The sequence below is a fragment of the Phoca vitulina genome, unplaced genomic scaffold (assembly GCF_004348235.1).
Source record: "Phoca vitulina isolate PV1807 unplaced genomic scaffold, GSC_HSeal_1.0 scaffold85, whole genome shotgun sequence".
Taxonomy (NCBI): domain Eukaryota; kingdom Metazoa; phylum Chordata; class Mammalia; order Carnivora; family Phocidae; genus Phoca; species Phoca vitulina.
This window is the reverse complement of record NW_022589788.1, coordinates 2,355,915-2,376,760: the sequence shown is the minus strand read 5'-3', so window position 1 is coordinate 2,376,760 and position 20,846 is coordinate 2,355,915. Positions and strand designations below refer to the sequence as shown.

Sequence of the window (20,846 nt, the reverse complement as noted above, 5' to 3'; positions counted from 1 at the left end):
GAGCAGAAGGGCTGGAGGAGCCACAGGGGGCACTGCCGAGACAGACACGGCCTCGGAAGTGAGTAGGTCACAGGACGGCACGAACGCATATTAGACACTGTGGAAGAAGAGATCAGTGGACTTAAGGACGGAGCTAAGGAATCTACGAACTGTGAAGCGTAGGAGAGAAAAAGAAGGACTAAAAATGAACACGTCTCCAGGGTGGTAGGAAAGGCTCGAGTGGCCTAACATTCTTGTAATTAAAGTAGGAAATGCCTGATTCCCAAGAAGCACATACACAACAAAACCAAACCAAGAGTTATCATAGTTAAACTGCTGAAAACCAGCAATAAAGAGAAAATCTTAAAAGCCTTCTAAGTGGTATGCCTAGATGCATACCCTTTACCTTCTTACAGTTTATCTAACTTGGGGACAGGGGAGTTTTTCCCTCTTTGCACAAAAACTATTCAGAGAGAGCCCTTGGGAAAAGCCCTGAGTCTTCCCCGACCTCAGGGTCTACTTTTAAACCTTTCCTCTAAATTATTCTGGCCAATCAAGTTTTAGACCCAATCTATAAAATGCTTTTTCTCAGCAACTTTATGAATATTCTGAGAGTGAATCTATTAAAATTTTTTAGACCACTTTGAAAGTCCTTTGGTAAAAAACCTCCAACATATAAAACAATATGATTTCAGTAGACTCTTTATGAAAGTATAACACAGACTGAAAAATGCACATCACAAGTGCATAGCTGGATTTTCACACGTGAATGCACCCTTGGAACCAGCTCCCAGATCAAGAGGCAGAACTTGAGCAGCCCGGGAGCTATAACCACTTCCCAGACGGACACACGGCTTATGAAAACAGCCTGGACACACCACTCTTTCTACACGACAGTTTCATAAAAGAGGCTCCCCCCGCCCAACCAAGAATCAAAGTAATCGATTCCCTTGGAGTAGGAAGGATATACACCTGCTTCCAGATAGGGCCTCTCGGAGGAGGATGAGGAATGGACACAGGAAGGGTAAAAAGGGGACCTCCACTGTGATTTTAATGCTTTAGAAAAAGGGTCTAAAGCAAATATGCTCAAATGTTAACATGTGTTACTTCTGGGAGGTAGGTATATGCTCACTGGCTTTATTACTTTAAAATTCTGTTTGCTCAAAAAAAGAAATTCACAATAGAAATAATTACTAATAGGGCGCCTGTGTGGCTCAGTCAGTTAAGCGTCTGCCTTCAGCTCAGGTCATGATCTTGGGGTCCTGCGATCGAGCCCCACGTCAGGGTCCCTGCTCAGTGCGGAGCCTGCTTCTCCCTCCCCTTCTGCCCCTCCCCCCACTCGTGTTCTCTCTCTCTCTCTCTCAAATAAATAAAATCTTAAAAAAAGAAAGAATTAGTAATAAAAACTCTCTCCAAATATCATATAGAACTGGAAAGAAAGAAGCACGTCGGAAGGCATCTTGGCAGAAATCAAGTTTCCATGCTTCCCCAAACTAAAATCTACAGTCTGACTAGTGTTTACAAATACTTAGTACTTCATTCCCCATAAATACACTATGTTATTCTGGCTATAATTTTTCAGTTCTAAAGCAAACCATAAAGAATGTGATATATTAAACCAAAATAAAGAGTTCTGGTTAAAAGGGCCCCTCTCACACAGCAAATTACAAATTAACATTCCATCTCTACTATTTAGCAAACATTTTTGAAAAATGTTCAGCTAGGTTACACTGCTTTTCTGATACGGAAAATGTGAATTCACCAAAACTCTGCACAAAAACACATGGCATGACTCTGAAATGTTTTACAGTTCTCTTTCGCTTTCATAATTTTATAGAACGCAGCTCCAGGTGCCAGAAAGACTAGAGACGACAACAGCTTCTGCTCTGAATAAAGGCGGATGCAGGTCAGCCCCCCGCTACTCCATCAGCAGGGGTCACCTCCTGTCAGGGCTCACAGCAGCCTGACTCCGCACCCGCATGGCGATCCCCCAGATCCCCCAGATGGCAGAGGAGACGAAGACACAGACGGAGAGGACGCGCCCCAGAGGGCGGCCTGGGAGCCGTGCAGCCCCACATGGTGGGAGCCCGGGGGACGCTGGTCACGGAATCCTGGTGAAGGTGGAGTTTCATAGAAGGAGTCAGTTATCTCCAGTGAACGATCAGAAGCAACGGGGAGTTTATCTGCGAGTTACATTTATTCTCGTGCAGGATGATGTTAAGGGAGAGACTCTCCAAATCTCAAACACCTAAAACAGTAAGAGTCACTTCTAGAAATCAAAGTACACTATGAATGTGAAGTGAGTGGAGCTCAGAGCCTCAAGGCAGACCCACATGGAGAGCTGGAGGTTGGCTTCTGGTGGGAGGAGGCAGAGACCCCCAGCTTGGAGGTGGGAAATGGGGGTCCTCCTGTGGATCTGATCTAGGCTGTGCCCACCATCGTTCACTGGGTGTCCAGCCAGAGTTAAAGACGGGACAGAGCCTGGAAAGACATGGCCTGGCAGCCCAGGGAGCTGTACTCAGCCTGTCAGGTGTGTTCAAACTTCTGGGGGGCAGAGCCCTTGCTGAGCCCTGGAGACAGAATGGCCAGACCCAGCCCCTCACCACCCAGTGCCCAGAGGAGCCGGCAAAAAGGGGGATTTGTAAAGCTCTCATCTACAGCAACCTACTTTCTCCACTTCCATTTCCTACTAAAAGTTGTATTTAGAAACAAAACAAGCCTGCACATGGCAGCATCCCAAGTAAGTACGGGCACGTGAGGTAGGCTCCCAGGCCGCTTCCCCACACCACTGCAGGCGGGAGGGGGGCGGCAAACTTCACAAAAAGCAACCACAGGAGGAGGCCGTCTCATGCCATAAGCTTCAAACAGGAGAAAGAAAAAAAAAGGAGGGGGAGAAAAGCCAAAGAAAGATTAAAAAAAAAAAGTTTCTGCAGGTTCTCTGCCTGACCACCCCTGAGTCCCCAGCAGTTGTCCTGGGGAAGGAGGTGACTCAGCAGAACCCTGACATTCTCAGTAAGGCAGGCTAATGGGGAAGATGGGGAGAGTGGGGAGAAACCTTTGTGGGTACATCCCCAGCTGGCTCTGAGGATCTCGGCCCAGGCAGGGAGGACGCAGGGGCTCAGCGCTGAGGTCTCCCTAGGCCGAAGAACGTCAGTACCAGAAAGTGATCAGGGTCATGGTGACCACTAACCTACATAGATAGGAAGATGAATGGATAGATGGGTAAACGGATGGGTGGTAGATGGGGGGGCTAGATGGAAGGATGGATGGGTGAGTGGATGGGAGGTGGGTAGATGGAAGGATGGATGGATGCGTGGATGAGTGGAAGGCTGGATGGGTTGATGGATGCATGGATGAGAGAAGGTATAGAACATGCAAAAGACAAACACAAAGCCTGGTCTGAAAGGAAACATAGCACAAAGAACATTAAAATTCTTCATGTTCTAGGAGGGAATGGGGAGAGTACGCAGCTGACAAAACAAATCCCTCAAGATCAATACTATTATAGACCCAATAAAGAGGAAAAAAGAGACGAGATAGGTCTGAAAATCAAATTAATGACTTAGAAATAAAGACTTCTGCAACCAAGCTGTATGGAGTATGATGAGAACAGAAGAAGCAGAAACATGAGGAACAGAGCACCTGTGGGCAGTTAGAAAGCCGCTAGTGAGTCCAAGTGAAAGAGCAGAGACAGAGAAGCCCTTGGAAGGGCTGACGGCGAGCCGTCTCTCCCTCACTCCCCGCAGAGCGGAAGCTCGCAGCCGCGGGCTGCGCATCCCACGGGTGACTGTACTCTGTGGCCACGAACCCAGGAGGGGTGGGAACACAGGAGGAGCGTGTGGGGGCTGCTGGCCGGGCCTCCCTTGGGCGTCTGAGCCACCGAGCAGCCTGAGGGCCCCCGGCCTGGTCCTCTCTGCCCGGTGCCACACCGCAGGGGACCCTAATCTGCACGGATGACCTGGCGCACCAGGCAGCGTGGCTCCGACCTGCTGTCCCCCAGCCTCAGCTGCTCTCCGGAGAAACACCTGCAGTGACGTTCACCTATTCCAGGGTGGTTGGATTTGGATTGATTTTTTTTTTTAAGATTATTTATTTGAGAGAGACAGAAAACACGAGCAGGGGTGGGGGGCAGAGGGAGAGAATCTCAAGCAGATTCCCCACTGACCAGGGAGCCCGACACAGGACTGGATCCCACGACCCATGAGATCACGACCTGAAGTGAAATCAAGAGTCAGCCGCCCAAATGACTGAGCCACCCAGGCGCCCCCTGGGGTGATTTTTTTAAGCCGTTTTCTGTTTTACTTTTTCTTATTACTTAAGTTATTTATGATACATATGTATCATTTTACCCAAAAAGGTCATTTTCCTCAAATATAGAATATGTAAAAATAAAGTGGGGATTCGGCATCTGTGGCTGGGAGGGGAGATGCGGCATTGGAGCTGAGCCCATCGGCTCCACGTCACCCCGCGGCTGCCACCCGCCGCATGGCCTTACCTCTTGGAGCCTTAGCTCCCGCTCTCCCAGCCTCGGGCATGAGCGGAGCACCGTCCGTCCCTGGGGTCCTCTGTGTAGACGTGTGCCGTGGCAGGAGGAGTGATCTCAGGGCTCTGCAGGGCTCCGGTGTGTGAGGATGTCAGGGTTAGTCACCAGTCTGCTGGTGGACATTGGACCTGCCCAGCAGCGTGGCACCAAGATGGGGGCGGGGCAGGCACAGCACCGGCACACACAGCAGAACTCTCCTCCTCGGCCCTCCCCGTGCTCCCACGGGGCCTCCTCCCTGGGCTCTTCCAGGCCCTGTGCCACACTCAGAGAACGCCAAGGCTGAAGGTCGGAACTCTCGGCGCTGACCATGGCGTCAGAAGCCCCTCTGCAGAAGGTTTGCAAACCTATCTGGTAGACGAGTCATATCCAAAATATACAAGAAACTCATACAATTCAGTAACAAAAAACCCGAGTAACCAGATAAAAAAGGACCTGCACAGTTTTCCAAAGAAGACATACAACAAATGGCCAACAGGCACGTGGAAAGATCCTCAACATCCCTCATCATCAGGGAAATGCAAGTCAAAACCCCAGTGAGCAATTCCCTCACGCCCGTTAGGATGGCTTTCATCAAAGAGACAAGAAACAACAGGTGTTGGCGAGGACGTGGGTAAAGGGGACCCTCGTGCACTGTTGGTGGGAAGGTAAGTTGGTGCAGCCACTGTGGAAACAGTATGGAGTTCCTCAAAAATAAAAATAGAACTTATCCTATGACCCAGCAGTCCTACCGCTGGGGATGTGTCTGAAGGGACTGAAATCAGGACGTCAAAGAGAGATCTGCACCCCCATGTTCACAATAGTCAAGACATGGAAAAAAGGGTCGGTCGACAGGTGAAGGGATAAAGAAATTGTGACATATCCATACGGTGGAGTATTATTTGGTCTTCAAGAAGGAATTCTGCCTTCCAGACACCATGGATGATCCCGGAGGATGTTATGCTACGTGAAATAAGCCAGACCCAGACAGTCAAATACTGTGCATTCTCCCTTGTATGTGGGATTTAAAATATAGCTGATGCTTGAACATCATGGGGGTTGGGGTGCCCTAACCCTAACCCCAATCCCCACGTAGTCAAAAATCTGAAAATCCATGTATAGCTTCTGACTCCTCAAAAACTTAACTACTAATAGTCTCCTGTTGACAGGGAGCTTTGCGGATGACACACACAGTTGATCCACACATATTCTGTGTGTCATTTATTATCATATGCTGTATTCTTAGAATAAAGTAGGCCAGAGAAAAGAAAATCATTAGGAAAATACACTTACAGGACTGTCCTGTATTTATCGGGAAAAAAAAATCTGTGTCTAAGTGTGCAGTTCAAACCTGTGTCGTTCTAGGGCCAACTGTAGTCAAGTCCACAGAGGCAAAAGGCAGAATGTGGTTAGCAGGGGCGGGGCAAGGGGGTCGCCCGAGGTGCTGGTCAAGCTTTATAAGCTTTACCGCAAGTTTCAGTTATAAGATGAGTAAGTTCTGAAGACCTGAGTACACATGGTGACCACACTTCACAAACTTGTACACTTGCGATTTGCTAAGAGAGTCAGTGTTAAGGTCCTCACCCCCCACCCACACGTAACCATGCAAGGTGATGGCGTGTTAATTAACTTGATTGTGGCAACCATTTCACAACGTATATGTATATCAAATCATCACGTCACATACCTTAAACACATACAATTTTTATTTGTCAACTATGCCTCAATAAAGCTGGGAAAAATTAAAATAATTGTAAAAAAAAACACAGGAAGCCTGTGTGCAGAATAAGGGTACTGGGAGCAGGGACGGACCAGAGTGCACACGGCCAGGTACAAGTGTGGCCGAGGATGCGCAGCCCGAACTAGCAGCCTTCCTTCCGGACGGCACCTGTCCCAAGGCCCAAGGTCTGTGACATGTATGATCTCAGTGGCTGGCTAAAATGACAGAGGAGTTGCCCTCCACTCTGACCACAGTTACTAGATGATCCCAACCTGCTAGCACAGCGTCTCGGCTCCCAGTTACACAGGAACTAACGAGCAGGGGACATCTCCCCATCTCCCCGCTACTGAGCGCTGAGGACTGAGGCAGGACGGGCACTGCCCCGGAGTTTGCAAAGCCAAGGCCTGTGTGCTGGGTCGATGGAGCCCGGCGCGGCCCCACAGCCCTGGCCTCGCACCCCTCACCCGCCAGCCCGGGGACACGCCTGCCATCTCCCCACTGCCCAGTGGCTCACCGTACTGTGCACGCCCCTGGAAAGGGCAGACAGAAAACAGGGTAGAGAGTAGGCTTAAAATCAAAGGCCACCTGCATTCAGAAAACAAAGAATTAAAGATCACATGTCTTTTATCAGGTATTTCTGATTTCAAAAAAGGTTTCCGTTTTGGAACGGGAGGTTAAAGGTTAAAACAATCAAAACTAGTAGAAATGACTGCTATTAGCTTATGGCACGGAGTTTACAGCTGACTTCAAATATACGTGTGTTTGTTAGTAAGACGTGATGGATGGCAGCTTCTGGAGGAAGACGAGAGACTGGCCACGCCTGCCCCCTGTGGGCCCGCTGCCTGGGAAGAAGGCGCACCCACACTCCGGCGCTCGGGCCGCGGTCGCAGCCGCATGACTCAACCAGACCCTCTGCTTTTGTGCTCTACCAAATGCGGCTCTGCTGAGCTTGTCTGCTTGTGTCTGGAGAGGGTTCCGCTAAGAAATAAAAACTTAGGAAGCCACTGTCCCAACCGAGGCTCGGGCGGGCACCTGTGCATCCTGTGAACGCCTTAATTCAGTCCTTCGTCCAGCAGACACCCTGTGTACCGCCCGCCGCGTGGGGTGCCGAAGCCGCCGCAGGGAGGCCACCTGCTAGTGGTGGACGGGCAGACAACACAGCCACACGGATGAATAATTAGGACGGCGGCCCTCGTCGGCCGTGCTGGGCAGAAACGAAGCCGGGCTGGGACTCAGAGTAAGGCTGGCGGCGGGCACAGACCCCTCTGAGGAGCTGCCGCCGGACGGGGACGTGGCCTGAGCAGCATGCGAGACCAGGGCAGGGGGACGGTGCCCGGCGAGGCGAGGGAAAGCGCCACCTCCGGCCCCGGCGGCTCGGGGCAGGCAAGCAGCAGGCCCAGCTGGGTGTCAGCGGGGGAGCAAGCCGCAGAGGGCCAGCAATTTCGGGGAAGGGAGTGAGGGGAGGCGTCCTGGCGTGGACAGGCCCCCAAGGGGACAGAGAGGCTCTGGGAGCAGCGCGGGGAGAGCCGAGAGCCGGACGGGTGAGGTGACGTTCACGAAGCAGCTGGGGCGGAGGTGTCGCATGGCCCCTGCGGGGACTGCGCCCGTGGCCATGCCCGCGCGTGCCTGGGGTGGGGACGCTTACGCGAACGCTCCCCCTCACTCCTCACTTCTCAGCTTCAAAAGGCACATCTAGGAATGGCAGAAACCAGCCTAACCTTTTGGGGACGTAGGAGTTGGGTGGGAGGGGAATCCTGGCAAAGCTGCTCGGTATGGGGTGAAAAAAAGGAGAGAAATAAAATACAAGAATAAGCGTTTATTACAAGGAAGCCGCACTGTTCCGGAGCCCAGACTGAGAGAGCTGGCTGGCCCCTCTTGCGGCCACGCCGGAGGCCTGCAAACCCACCTCTGCACTTCTGGTTTTCGGCTGTGGGCATCCTCTGTGAGCAAGTTTTGAATAACTTCCCACAGGGCGACGGCTCCATTTCTAAGCCTCTCTGTAATGCTAGAATGTCCTTCCTTTCCTGGAGGCAGAATCTGCCCCTGGACTTCACCCCTCCGGGTCCTGGCTTGCCCTCCATAGAGGCCGACCTCTAACCCTGCCTGCACAGGGGGTCTCTGGCTACGGGGAGCAGTCGATGAGCCCCTCTCCTTGTGAGAAAGTGGAAAATCTCTTCAAGTTGACAAGGATCACAAAAACAGCATTGTCCACTTCCTTAAAACGAAGCCACACAACTAGATGGTGAGAGGCTTCGAGATAAAGGGACACTATGTGAAACGGAAGACGACAGTTACTGACGGTGTTTCTGAGTGGGTGACGACTCCTCACCAAAGCCACGCGGGACGTCCACGTGGAGACCACCCCAACCTGTGAATCGGCTCCCTGGGCCCTGCCCTCCTCCCAGAGCAGGTGTGCTGCTCGAGCTCCCAGGCCCCTCGGGGAGCCCGACTCTCCCGGCCGGCACGGCATCTCACACATCCCCGTGTGGAAACCCACCCCGAGCCTCCACCTGGGTCCACTCAACAGGCTCCTGTCCGCCGCTGGGGAGGTGTCCCTGGGAAGCGGGATCAGGGAGGGGGGGCCAGGGCTGGACCTGGGGTGGGAAGACGGGAGCCACGAGCCTCAGCAGCCGGGTTCCCTCCGCAGGCTCTGTGCTCGGGCCAACCTCAGGGTCTGAATCCCTGAATCCCAGCCACTAACTTGGTGTGTGACTCTGATCAGTGCAGCCTCTTTCTGGCTCAGCATGCTCATCGGCAAAGATGGCAGAATCTAACGTATACCTCCTAGAACTAGCATACAAATTCAATGAGGAAGTTTTTCTTCTTACAAATCAGAAGAGAAATCGAAGGTGGGAAAATAATAAAATCATTTAAAAAACAAAATAAAACACATATATGCTGTCTGGAGCAGTTCCTGAGATCCAGGGCGTGCTCACGAAATAGTGAGCCCCTCCCTTCCAGCCTATGGCACAGAGGCCCCAAGACGGAGAAGGGCCTGGAAGGTGCCCGGAGGCACCCAGGTCCGCAGGGGTGGAAGACCCTGCAGGGGAAGGGCCCTGCCTGCCACTAGCAGGGCACCACTTCCTCAGGAAGGACACACAGGACCTTGAGTTGGGGACTCCCCACGCTTGGGGGGCTTGGCTCTGTACACATTCTAAGTGGACGAGATTCCCAACCTCCGGGGCTCCCGCACCCGCTGCTGACAGAACAAAACTGTCACGACGATTAGGCTTAATATTTATGATGAAACTGAACTTTTCACATTTATAAATCTCCTACAGAAAGGAATATCTTCTACCAGGAAAGAAAGGGTAAGCATGAACAGAATGTTATAGAAACCACTCACTTTTGTCCTGGATTTGGTTACCGGGCCTATTTCTTTTTTTTTTAAGGTGAAGACCAATTAAATGGCATGATTATCACTATACGTAAAACAGGGAATGTAATTCCTTTTATTAAAATAAGTAAATCCCCAAACAACCTTCAGGATCTGTGGCCCCAGCCTCAGGGATCAGCACGTCTGTAATTCAAGAGGTGCTCGGCAGGTACTCCACGAGCGGCGGGGAGCAGGGCCGCAGGCTTGGGGCCCAGCCACCCACCGTGCCAGCCGCCCCGTCCAGGGCCCACCACCAAAGCCAGCCGTTGTGAGACAACAGAAAGCGTCGAGAAACCTACGCTGAGTTTCTCTTTCCCTTGCAGTCCCTGGGCACCCTCGAACCCCACACCTGTCCCGCTGCGGCCACCACCGCCTGCCCTCTGACCCACACCCAGCAGACCATGAGAACACGGGGTTCCTACCTTTAAATACACTAGAAAATTCAACTCTCAAAAAACGGAAGAATAGATTAATTAAAACATGTGGAAAACAAAAGGGAACTTGCGAGCATAAGGACCTTCATGAGTATCGCAGGAACTTTGGAACCAGCACTGAGCTAAAAGAACGAGGTTCCATCAGAGCTGGTTCCATCCAGTCAAAGAGGACATCTGTGGCCTCCCCGTGTTGGATCACTCCCAGGAAAGGAGTCCCCACGTACGATACTATTTAGAGGCAGGAAGAAGGCTTCCTCTCCACCCCGGGGCCTCAACTCTCCCACTGGGCTCTTCCTAGGAAAGGGACACAGAGCACCTGAGTCTCACCCGAATTTCCAGAATTGCTCAAATTCGGCCAGAGCTCTGAAATCTTGGCTTGCTGGTTAGCAAGCCGGCGTGCTTGGACTCGTCAGCACAGGTGTGGTAGGGCGCCACCAGCTCAGGGCCAGGCTCGTCACATGTCTCTGCAATGAACGGCTTCCAGAACTCGCGTCCCGGCCACCTGGGAGCCATGGCAAGCTCCCCCACCTCAGCCCTGACTCAAACCCTCCCCCAGGGGCCAGGGAGAGGCAAGGCAAACATCTCTTCTGGGTGAATCAATGGCAAATACACTTTCACAATTTGAACACTTCATTAAAAATAATAAAAATAGACATCAGAAATTGTGACTTACCCCCATCAGATACAGTTGCAGACTGAAAGAAAAGAGAGAGAGACATGAGTTAATGAAGCCTCATGACAAGTCGGGAAGCAGCAGGTCCGTCGTGTGAGCGCGGGGCTCCCGGCTCCGGGCGCGGGCGACCCAGGACACGCGGGCACCCCAGTGAGCCGAGCGCCGCGCTCCCACTTCCTGAGTGAACCCCGCCCAAGCCGGGCGGGCCGGGGACACAGGGCTCTGCGCAAGTCATCACCACTTTCATGGGAAGAGAACAGATCCCGGCACGTTCGACACCATTAGGAACACCTCGGAGAAAGCTGGCTCAGGAGCCCACATCAGTGCGGGCAGCGTGTGGGGCGCAGGGGGCACTGGGGAGGCAGGCCCCCTACACACCGCACCCGGGGCCACCACACACCAGGCTGCTCGATCACCTCCGCCTGCGCGGGGACCCAGGCCCATCCGCGGGGTGCCGGGGACAGGTGCCGGGGACAGCCCCGCAGGGGTCAGCCCACAGCCCGCCTGCCAGGAGGGAGCCTGGAGCAGAGGAGGGCGGTTGGCTCAGAGGCACCAGGGCAAGAAGGAACACGTTGTGCAAGAGGAAAACAGGCCAGCAGGCAGCAGGAGGCCGTGAGGGAGGGCCTGGCAGGACGGACGGTCGGAATGACAAAAGGCCCGTCTGAGGAGGACGACTGGAAGACGCTGCACAGGCCGAGGCCCGTAGGGAAGTGGGGAAAGGGGAGGAGCGGCTGAGGAAGGAGAGCATCTGGGTGCACAGACACGGGAAGCCGGAAGGAGCCAACAAGGAAAGGACTCGAGAGCCTGCGGGGGACACCCTGCAATCCCGCTGGACGTCCTGGCCCCAGCAGAGGCCGCGGCTCCCCAGGACGGCGTGTGGGCCAGGCCCCAAGGGTGCTGAGACACTGGCCCTGGGCCCTCCCCCGGCCACCCCCCGGCTGTCACCGTGCGCAGGATCAATCCTCGCAGCTACGTGTTCTCGGTGGTGACCAAAGCCCCCGGGGCTCAGGCCTGGCTACAGAATCCCTCCCTGGCGCCCTGGCATGGAGAAAGACCCCGTGTCCTCTCTGCAGAGGCAGGTGAGAGCACAGTGCACAGCATGAGGAGGGTCTTCCCAAAGGCCCAGTTGACAGCCCATTCCTGGCACCAGGCCCCCCCAACCTCACCTCCCAGGCTGCATGGAAGATGGGGGACCCTCTCCCATTCAGAGCCCCTCACCTCGTGGGACTTAGACCTGCAAGGCTAGAGGACCAGCTAAGGGAGGACCTTCTGGCCCAGAAAGAGGGCCTGTCCTCCGACAGCCCGGGGAAGCCACCTCCTGACGGTTTTGGAAACGGGGCTGCTCACGGTTTCCAACCATCCTGAGTGCTGGGGCCAGAAATACTCTAAAACTGTACCCTGGCACCTTATCAAGACGTTCCCAACAGTAAACACACACACTGGTGGCATGTCCGGTTTTTACACTACCATCGGGCCAGATGGGCAGGCGAGTATGGGCCGCGGCAAGCCAGCGCTGGGCCATCAGCCCTCCGCCACCAGACCCCTGGTGGTCTTTACTGCAGCAGTGGGGGCAGGCTCCCTCCCAGGCTGACATGGGCAGTGTGCAAAGCGGTCCTTCCCGTCCTCACAGTAAATCACCTACATCCTGTTATAAGTTCAGTAGTATGAAGGCACGTTATTCCCTGGAGATTATGAGAAGAAAATCCGCAAGACCACACACAAAATCAGAAATACTGTCAATAATCACGTCTGTGAAATTAATCATAAAATGCAAACTTCTATAAATAGGAAGGCCACAGTCAACTTCATGTTACGATCACGGTGGAAACCACATTCGCAGACTTCAGCAGATGGAAAAAGGCACTAAAACTCTCTACGCCCACCCCCAAAATGAACCAAAACCCACGACCCAGGACAGAGGCGTGTCCCTGAAGCCAAAAGAGATGGAAGCAGGCGGGGTGAGAGTGGGGTGCCGTGGAGTGGCAGCGGGGGGAGCCGCGTGGACGAGGCGGGCAGGGCGCTGCCAGACTCCAGCCCGTGGGGCCTTCAGTGCAGTGCAAACGGATCCAGGTGAAGCGCAACAAACAGGCTTTTTAAAAAAGTATCCTTTATTTTTTAGAAAAGTTTTAGATTTATAGAAAAATTGTGAAGACAGTACAGAAACAAACATGCTTTTAATATATTGCTGCTCCAAACCCAGCAAAGGAGCCACTAGGCGGGACCCAGGGGCTGGGCTGGGCGCCGGGCACAGGGCAGAGCCCACACACCCCGGGACTCCTGGGCCAAGATGCCCAGCTCCCTAATCCTTCCAGGAGGAAAGCAGTCTGATTGAGGCCCGCAGGAGTTCCAAAAAGTGAGCCCACCCAAATTAGAGCGCACAATTCAAAAATCCCCCCAAACTCGAGGGAAAAGCCCACCAGGAGAAACGACAAGAGATGCACGGGCACTGGAAAGTTCAGATACAGAATGCCCCAGAGCTCTGAAATCGTCAGTAGAAGCCGTAACACAGACAAGAGGAGGTGAGGGGGCCTCCGTGAAACAGAACCCTCCACGAGGCGTCTGGCCGTGCATGATGCTGAGATTAGACACCGGGGAGAGAGGTGAGCAGAGGGGAGGCTGCTGAAGAGAGAGTCTGGGAACTGGAAGACAGCCCTGAAAACGGTCACCCTTGCGGCCACTCAGAGACCAGAGGGCCGGGAGCGAGCGGGGGAAGGAGAGGCAGGAGGCCTGGACGCGGGCCAGCGAACTCTCAGAGAGGACAGCTCTCCTGCTGGTGCCAGAGCTCACCGCCCACAGGCCACCCCCGGGACCCCTCACGCACATCCTCCAGGAGAGGCGCCCCAGCATTCTGGGTGCCTCGGTTGTTCACCATGTTCCAGGAGGCACTCAAAAGCTCTGAGCCACAGCCTCAAATGTGCATTTCCTTCCCTTTCCCCAGTTTGGGAAGCTGTGTCCAAAGAGCACCTCCCAAGCTTAAAATGCTAAGGGAAGTTCAGGGCACCTGGGTGGTGAACTCAGTTAAATGTCCGACTCTTGGTTTAGGCTCAGGTCGTGATCTCAGGGTCGTGAGATTGAGCTCTGCATTGGGCTCTGCGCTCAGCAGGGAGTCTGCTTGAGATCCTCTCTCACCCTCTGCCTCTGCCCCGCCCCCCCAAAATCAATCAATCAATCAATCTTTAAAATGTTAAGGAAAGGGCGCCTGGGTGGCTCAGTCATTAAGCGTTTGCCTTGGGCTCAGGTCATGGTCCCAGGGTCCTGGGATCGAGCCCCACATCGGGCTCCCTGCTTGGCGGGAAGCCTGTTTCTCCCTCTCCCACTCCCCCCTGCTTGTGTTTCCCTCTCTTGCTGTGTCTCTCTCTGTCAAATAAATAAATAAAATCTTAAAAAAATAAATAAAAAATAAATAAAATGCTAAGGAAAGTTCTAGGCATCTGGAAAGCTGTGGGCTAGTGGGCTCATCCTGGAGGGGCCAGTAAGGGCGCAGAGGTCACAGATGTCCCCCGACCACCCCACATCTTCTCAAGCTCACGCTGGGATTGCTCCTCGCCCACCGCAGTGTGAGGCAGGGTCACAGGGAGGCCAGCTCCGCAGCCTCACTCACGGCCTCCACCCTCTGCTCTGGACATGTTGCCCTGGTGACGCTCCTACCCCTGGCAGAGCTCTACGGAGACAGGCTTCAATAGTATCCAGACACAGGGCGCCTGGGTGGCTCAGTCGGTTAAGCGTCTGCCTTCGGCTCCGGTGTGATCTCAGGGTTCTGGGATCGAGCCCCACGTCGGGCTCCCCGCTCAGCAGGGAGCCTGCTTCTCCCTCTGCCGCTGCCCCTCCCCACTCTCAAATAAATAAATGAAATCTTTAAAAAAATATATTATCCAGACATAAAACTACTCTCCTCTTCCAAGTTCACATATTTTTGGAGAAATAAGTGATGACTTTTCCTGACTAGATTATTTAATTTGCAAATAAATAGTGTATAATTACCATTAACCTGATTCTCCTGTTTACTGTCCAATATTTATCCTACTTTACAAGCACGCAGTGGCAGAGCCGGGCCGTGACATCAGCCGATCCCTGCTCAGCACCCCAGCTCCTTGGCCCCTGAGATGGACATGGGAGCAGGCTGAGGAGCATGGATCAGGGGCCTTCGCTCCAAGAGGAGGTAAGGCCTAAGGAGGTGAAGCGGTCTCCCACGGCCACAGGTGGTGGCAGGGAGGAGCCGGGAGGCGCCCTGCGGGGAGCTCGGGCCCGGCGTGCTTTACTGGTGGCCGTGCTCGGTGCTCGGCGAGCGGGGTGAGGAGACACAGGCAGACAACCTGCCAACAACGGGGAGCTGGAAAAGACAGGGAACCCCCAAATCACTCCTATTTGCCTCAGGATCAACAACATGTCTGTGCTGACCCAAGTTACCCTTTTAAATCCTGGTTTGCAATTTTTCTTAGCAGAGCCCGGCTGACAGGGGGAAGCAGTCCAAAATGGCAAAGCTTCAGAAACCCCCCAAGATACTTCCCATGGAGCATCCCCCACAGCGGGGGGGATGACTTAAAGTCAGGCATTCCCAAGGTCTCAGCACACTGAGACCACTGGACCACTCAAACGCTTTTATGAATTACAGCTTAACACCCCTAACGTTTATTCTGATATCCAGTATAATCCAGATCAATAACTCGTTGTCATTAGTCTGTACTCGTGGGCTCTTCCTGCATTCCCATATCTACGTGTTACACCTACAAAAGCAGCAGAACTGTAAAAACAAGCTGCCAGTGACAAAGATCCCAGTAAGTGAGCATCCGTCTGTGCTCATCGTAACGAAACAGCTCGAGAGTGTTCTAGAACATATGCCTACAGGACTGGAATTTACACTGACATAATGTATTTGTTTGAAAGAAACTTACAAAGTATTGAGATACGCAATTTAAGTTCAAACCATCTCCATTCCTCGGGTCAGCCTCTTAAACCTGATAGTTCAGTGGAAATCGGACTGATTCCCAGCAGGAAATTTGGACGACACAGGTTCCATGGATATTTTATTTTAAATCAATGGTGGTGGGGCGCCTGGGTGGCTCAGTCGTTAAGCGTCTGCCTTCGGCTCAGGTCATGATCCCAGGGTCCTGGGATCGAGCCCCACATCAGGCTCCCTGCTCGGCGGGAAGCCTGCTTCTCCCGCTCCCACTCCCCCTGCTTGTGTTCCCTCTCTCGCTGTGTCTCTCTCTGTCAAATAAATGAATAAAATCTTTAAAAAAAAAAAGTTTTAAATCAATGGTGTTAAAGTTTCAGATCATTAATATGAAGGGAAGTACATGACGAATCTAGCCTTTATCAAGGCTGATCCTGTCTGTAACATTAGACAAGAGCAAGTATTAAACTATATCGTCACCAAATTACTTTGATATATAGTAATATATAATAATATCAATTTTCAGTTTTGAATCACTGACAAAATTTCCTACCTTAGACGTAAAAAGTATTAATCAGTCCTATCTGAGTCCTAAATAAGAGACCAAAGGCTATAAGTTGCCCAAATGCATCAAATGTTTTGAATACAAAGAGAATATAAATAACCCAAATGATGAAAAACCTTAAGAATTTAACACTTCCTATTTGTATCTAATATACACTTATTTGACTTTTTAAAAACTTCATCATTGGGGCCCCTGGGTGGCTCAGTCGGTTAAGCGTCTGCCTTTCACTCAGGTCATGATCCCAGGGTCCTGGGATCGGTGCTCAGTGCTCAGCGGAGAGCCTGCTTCTCCTTCTCCCTCCAGCCCTTCTCCTGCTCGTGCACGCCGTGCACGCTCTCTCTCAAATGAATAAATAAAATCTTAAAAAAATTTTTTAAAATAATGAAAACTTGATCATTTAAGTTTTAAGTGACTCCTCACTGGACCGAGTGTGGAAGCGAGCAGGCCCATGTGGGGCCTGTCGGGGGGGCTGTGCCCTGACTTGGGCTCCGTGGGCCCAGGGCTCTTCACACCCAACCACAATCCCCTAAGGAGCTGTCAAATCAATTCAGGGGCCATGAGCCGCATTTGTCAGCCACCAAGTAAGATGGATAGAAAAATGTGAAAGGAAAATACCAAGTACTTCCCGGGATCCATGCTGTGCTCAGGCCCAGCTTCAGTCACTCATGTGTGTGCACGTGAGCACATGCATCACGTGCGCGAGGTCCTGACGTGACCCGCATCTCCCCCTGCGGAGTGTAGTCCCAGGACTCTGAGAGCTGCTGCGGGAAGGACCCAGCCCCTCCTGGACCCTCAGTGCGCCCCTTCTCACACCCCTCACCCCCCCGCCCCACTCCCACCTGCGGCCTCACCGGCAGCCCACCTACCTGGCTATGGCCCCAGCTACGCCTTCTCAGGGAAGCCTTCCTTGCCAGGCCCGAGGCAGGCCCACCACAGCCTTGATGTCTGCCCTTGCCGGTCAGCTCCCAGGTCCCTTGGTGGTGGGGCACAGGAGCGACCTCCCAGAGGCCCGGCGAGAGGGCTGTGTTCGGCCGTCCCCACGCTGGGATGCCACAATGTTCTCTCCCAGCCCCGCTCTCTCCATGTTCACGCATATGAGTCACGAGCACACGCACCCCCCACACTACTGCTTTCCAGCAGCTCCAACCAGAGACACCTGGACACAGGGCTCCCATGACACAGGTTCATGCGAGGTTCAAACTGTGATGTTCACAATAAAGAATTTCTGTGATCCGGGAGATAGGGATGACATGGGGTGAATGGCATGGGGTGAGGGCTCTCTGGGCATTTTCAGTGCCACACGACGTGGGCGAGGGTGGACCCATCACAGTGTTTGCAGGGGGGAGGGGACGGAGCAACCGAGCGTCAGATGTGGGCAGAGCCCCAGAGCTCAGAATGGAACCTGGGCTTCGCTCTCTAAAGTACGTGTGCGTGTGTGCACCTGCTTCCCAGAGACCTCTTCATTCTTCAGTAAAACCAGAAGAGAGCCAAGCAGGCCAAACCCACAATGACAGCATTTCCCCAAAAATTTAAGACTGAATGTTCGTGTCACACCCTCAGTGAAGCCTGAGATGATGCATTTTGCAAACACCCCAATGAGGGGCACACAGGCCCCACACTAACACTGGGTGCTCGGTGTGAGCATCTGACCTCACCCAGAAATCCTCTGACCTTGACATAAAGACTGCAAACCCCATTTCTTCACCAGCTGGCCCAATTCAAGAAAGACACAGGGTGGGAAGCGGCCGAAGGTCTGGGATGATGCCCACGACCTCACACCCCAAGACAGCAGGGACCGCCAGTGAAGTGAAGGTAAGCACGGCCTTCCTGGGATGCTCTGTGCAGGAGGCAGCTCCAAGTCCAGCTCTCAGACACTGTCACGGAGGAGCTCCTGCAGGAATGGGACATGCAGGGACACGCAGGAGGCCGGAATCCAAGCCCCACTCTCCTGTGAAGTTGAAGCCCAACCCCAGGGACTCGCTTTCTCATAAAGGCTGAGATGTGTCGGTGGTTTTAAAACCTCCACCCAGCAGAGTTGAGCCTCAAGCTGGAGCCCCCCGTCCTCCCCAGGCTGGCTCCATCAGCTCCCAGCAGCCCCTGGGCTCCAGCAGTTGCCCTGTGGGTCAGGCAGGGCCGGGGGAGTTCCAGCTGAGATTGCTTCCACTCATCAACGCCCCTGCAGGCGCGAGGGATGCATGCAACAAAGCCACACACCAGACCGGGCAGCCCTGTCCCCAGGTGCTTCTGCTGGGCGCTGAAGATGAATCCAAAAATGTCAGCTCCCTGCTGCCTGGGCAAGTCAGGTGCCACGGGAGAGCATGGCACAGAGAAGGGCACACAAAGGTGTCCCCGTGGGGTGTCGCTGGAGAAAGGCTGATGCAGGGCAGTGAGCAGCACCCAGGGTGCAGGCAAGAGAGCAAGGTGGGGGCGAGGAAGGAAGAATGCAAGGACAGATTTGGAGGGCTGAGTCCCCGGGCCTGCCGACACGGAGGGCTCGAGGGATGGCCTGAGTGAGGGGCAGGGGAGACTGAGGGAGAAGCCCAAGTCCGACTTGGCCACTGTTCCCCACCCGCCTCCTGCACGTCCAGAGGGAGCTGGGAGCGGACATGGACCCGCTGCTGGGTCTGGAGCGTGGGGTCCCCGCTGCAGAGGCAGACTGGAGAGGGCAGCCTCTAAGTGATAGCTTGGAGACACCTGGAGGAGAGAAGCCAGGAGGGATCCTGAGGGAATGGGGTCCCCAGGAAAGCTGGTCAAATGCTGGGACACCCAGACATCCTGCTGTTTTAGGAAATCTGGCCTTTCTTTCGTGGGAGGATGACAAGCACCGACAGACAAGTCGTTCAGGGACGGATGGTGAGAAGGGGCAGTGCGCTGGACACCCCTCGTGGGATCAGGGAGAAAGAAGCCTGCATGCCGGCCGCACCCCACGACTGGGGCTGCAGAAGACAGGACCGTCTTCAGCAAATACCAGGGAGGAGAGCTGCTGCTGCAAGGCGGCCCACCTCTTACTGAAGGAAAGGGGAGGACGTGCAGACAGAAACTGGAGTCCACCGCAAACAGACTGGGGGGTCTTCTTATACAGACAGCCAGGAGCAGAGCCTCAAACAGCGAGAGAAGAATGTGTGCAACCAGTGCATTAAGTGGGATGAACACGGATCACAGACCCGAGGCCCCTCCCCCAAGGGTTTTAGGGTCGAAAGCGATCTGGGGCAAAGTACGCACCGACTGACTGACCGCCAGTCACGCAGGGCCAGCCCACTGGACACAGGCCCGCGGCCCTCCACCCCAGCTCTGCTCGGCACCGTGGGAGCCCCGTGAGTGGGACAGGCCGATAGGAGAGATGGGCAGTGAAGAGAAGTCCGTTCATCTGAGTTAAAAAAAGAGAAACTCAGCCAAATGCAAAAGAATTCTGTGCAGCCCACCCCGCTCATCCCAGAGGTTTGGAGCCAGCCGGGCGGGAGGCGGCCCACAGAAGGGCGGCCTGCCGCGCTCGCTCCCACCCCACGGCCAGCCTGGTAGCTGGGCAGCCCACACAGCCTCCCCTGGGGACCTAAGCCCGCTCTCAGCTCTCCCCCCCGCCACCCGCCCCAACCCCCGTGGGCCTGTGACCGGAGCCGGCCCAGCCCATCCGCGGTGCCACAGCGGGCCCTGCTCGCATGGCCAGCCCTGCCTTCTTCCCCACCGAGCCCGGGCCTCCCCAGGTGCAAGCCCAGCCGGCCCTCCTCCCCGCCACCTCCCTGTCCTCCTCCAGCCTCTGCGGGGCTCTCTGCGGGGCTCTCTGCGGGAACCGCTCGCCCTCTGCACGCCCTGATGTGGCGCCCCGAGCACGGCCACCTCCACCGCTCATCCCGCGGCACCCAGAACACTCCACCGTGTCCTTCTAGTGCAGCCCTTATTTTCAAAATGCTACCCAGAGCCCCAGTGCACGAAGAGGCGAAAGCCCCTTGGTCTCTGGGAAGTTCTTTCCCTCACACACTAGCAGCCCCAAGGCAGCCGCCGGGGCAGACAGACCTCAAAAGGCATCGGTGACATGAGATGTGCTCCCAAGCCCCTGCCCGGCAAACCTCTGCCAAGCGTGTGGCCCAGTGGGGTCTGTAGTTTAGGACCAGGAAGGAGGGACAGAGCCCAGGAGTGACTAAGCTCCGTGGGCAGCCCTGCCGGCGGGAGGCAGGGTGGGGGCCGCAGCCCCGGACGGGAGGCCCAGCCCCCCAAGTGCCGCAGGGGCAGCGGGGCGAGGGGTCCACACGGGACGCCTGCCGCAGCTTTCTTCTTGTGACGCTCCTATTCCTTTCAGGCTGTGGGGTTTGTGTCCCCCACGCAGCCTCGGCAGCCTCTGCGGCTGACACCCGTCCTGACGTGCTTGGAGGACGACGGATGGTTTTGCTCGGACAAAGGGGCACATGTGCACGTTCCAAGTCTACTTCCGCTCAACTTCACTCCTTACAAGATGGACAAACTGCGATCTGTTCATTTGGCCGAGAGCCTCTCGCTTTTCCTGGGTCGGCAACCACCGGCTCTCCTTTGTGCTCCTCAAACGAGTGTGGGAAAGTGCTCCCACGGAGGCGGAAGGGCTCTCCGCCTGCAAGAAACACAGCCTCTCCCGCCGCACGGCGTCCACTGAGCGCGCACACACACTGCGGATGGCGGCCTGGCCCCCCGGGGCACCCCCACTTCCGCACCAGCAAG

The 20,846-nt window shown here is 54.5% G+C and overlaps 2 protein-coding genes across 4 annotated transcripts in view; one reads left to right on the top strand and one right to left on the bottom strand.

The window, feature by feature from the left end:
* MFSD10 (major facilitator superfamily domain containing 10) overlaps positions 1-20,846 on the top strand; it is a 631,579-nt gene that overhangs the window by 255,470 nt on the left and 355,263 nt on the right. The window lies entirely within an intron of this gene.
* Positions 1-20,846, bottom strand: part of RGS12 (regulator of G protein signaling 12) — a 108,197-nt gene that overhangs the window by 37,576 nt on the left and 49,775 nt on the right. For all 3 annotated transcript variants that reach the window (XR_004298272.1, XM_032395580.1, XM_032395581.1), the window contains one exon: positions 10,702-10,723. Coding sequence is in view for 2 of the 3 variants with exons in the window: in XM_032395580.1 (XP_032251471.1) it covers positions 10,702-10,723 (22 nt within the window). In the remaining variant the exon portion in view is untranslated. The remainder of the gene's footprint in view (positions 1-10,701; positions 10,724-20,846) is intronic.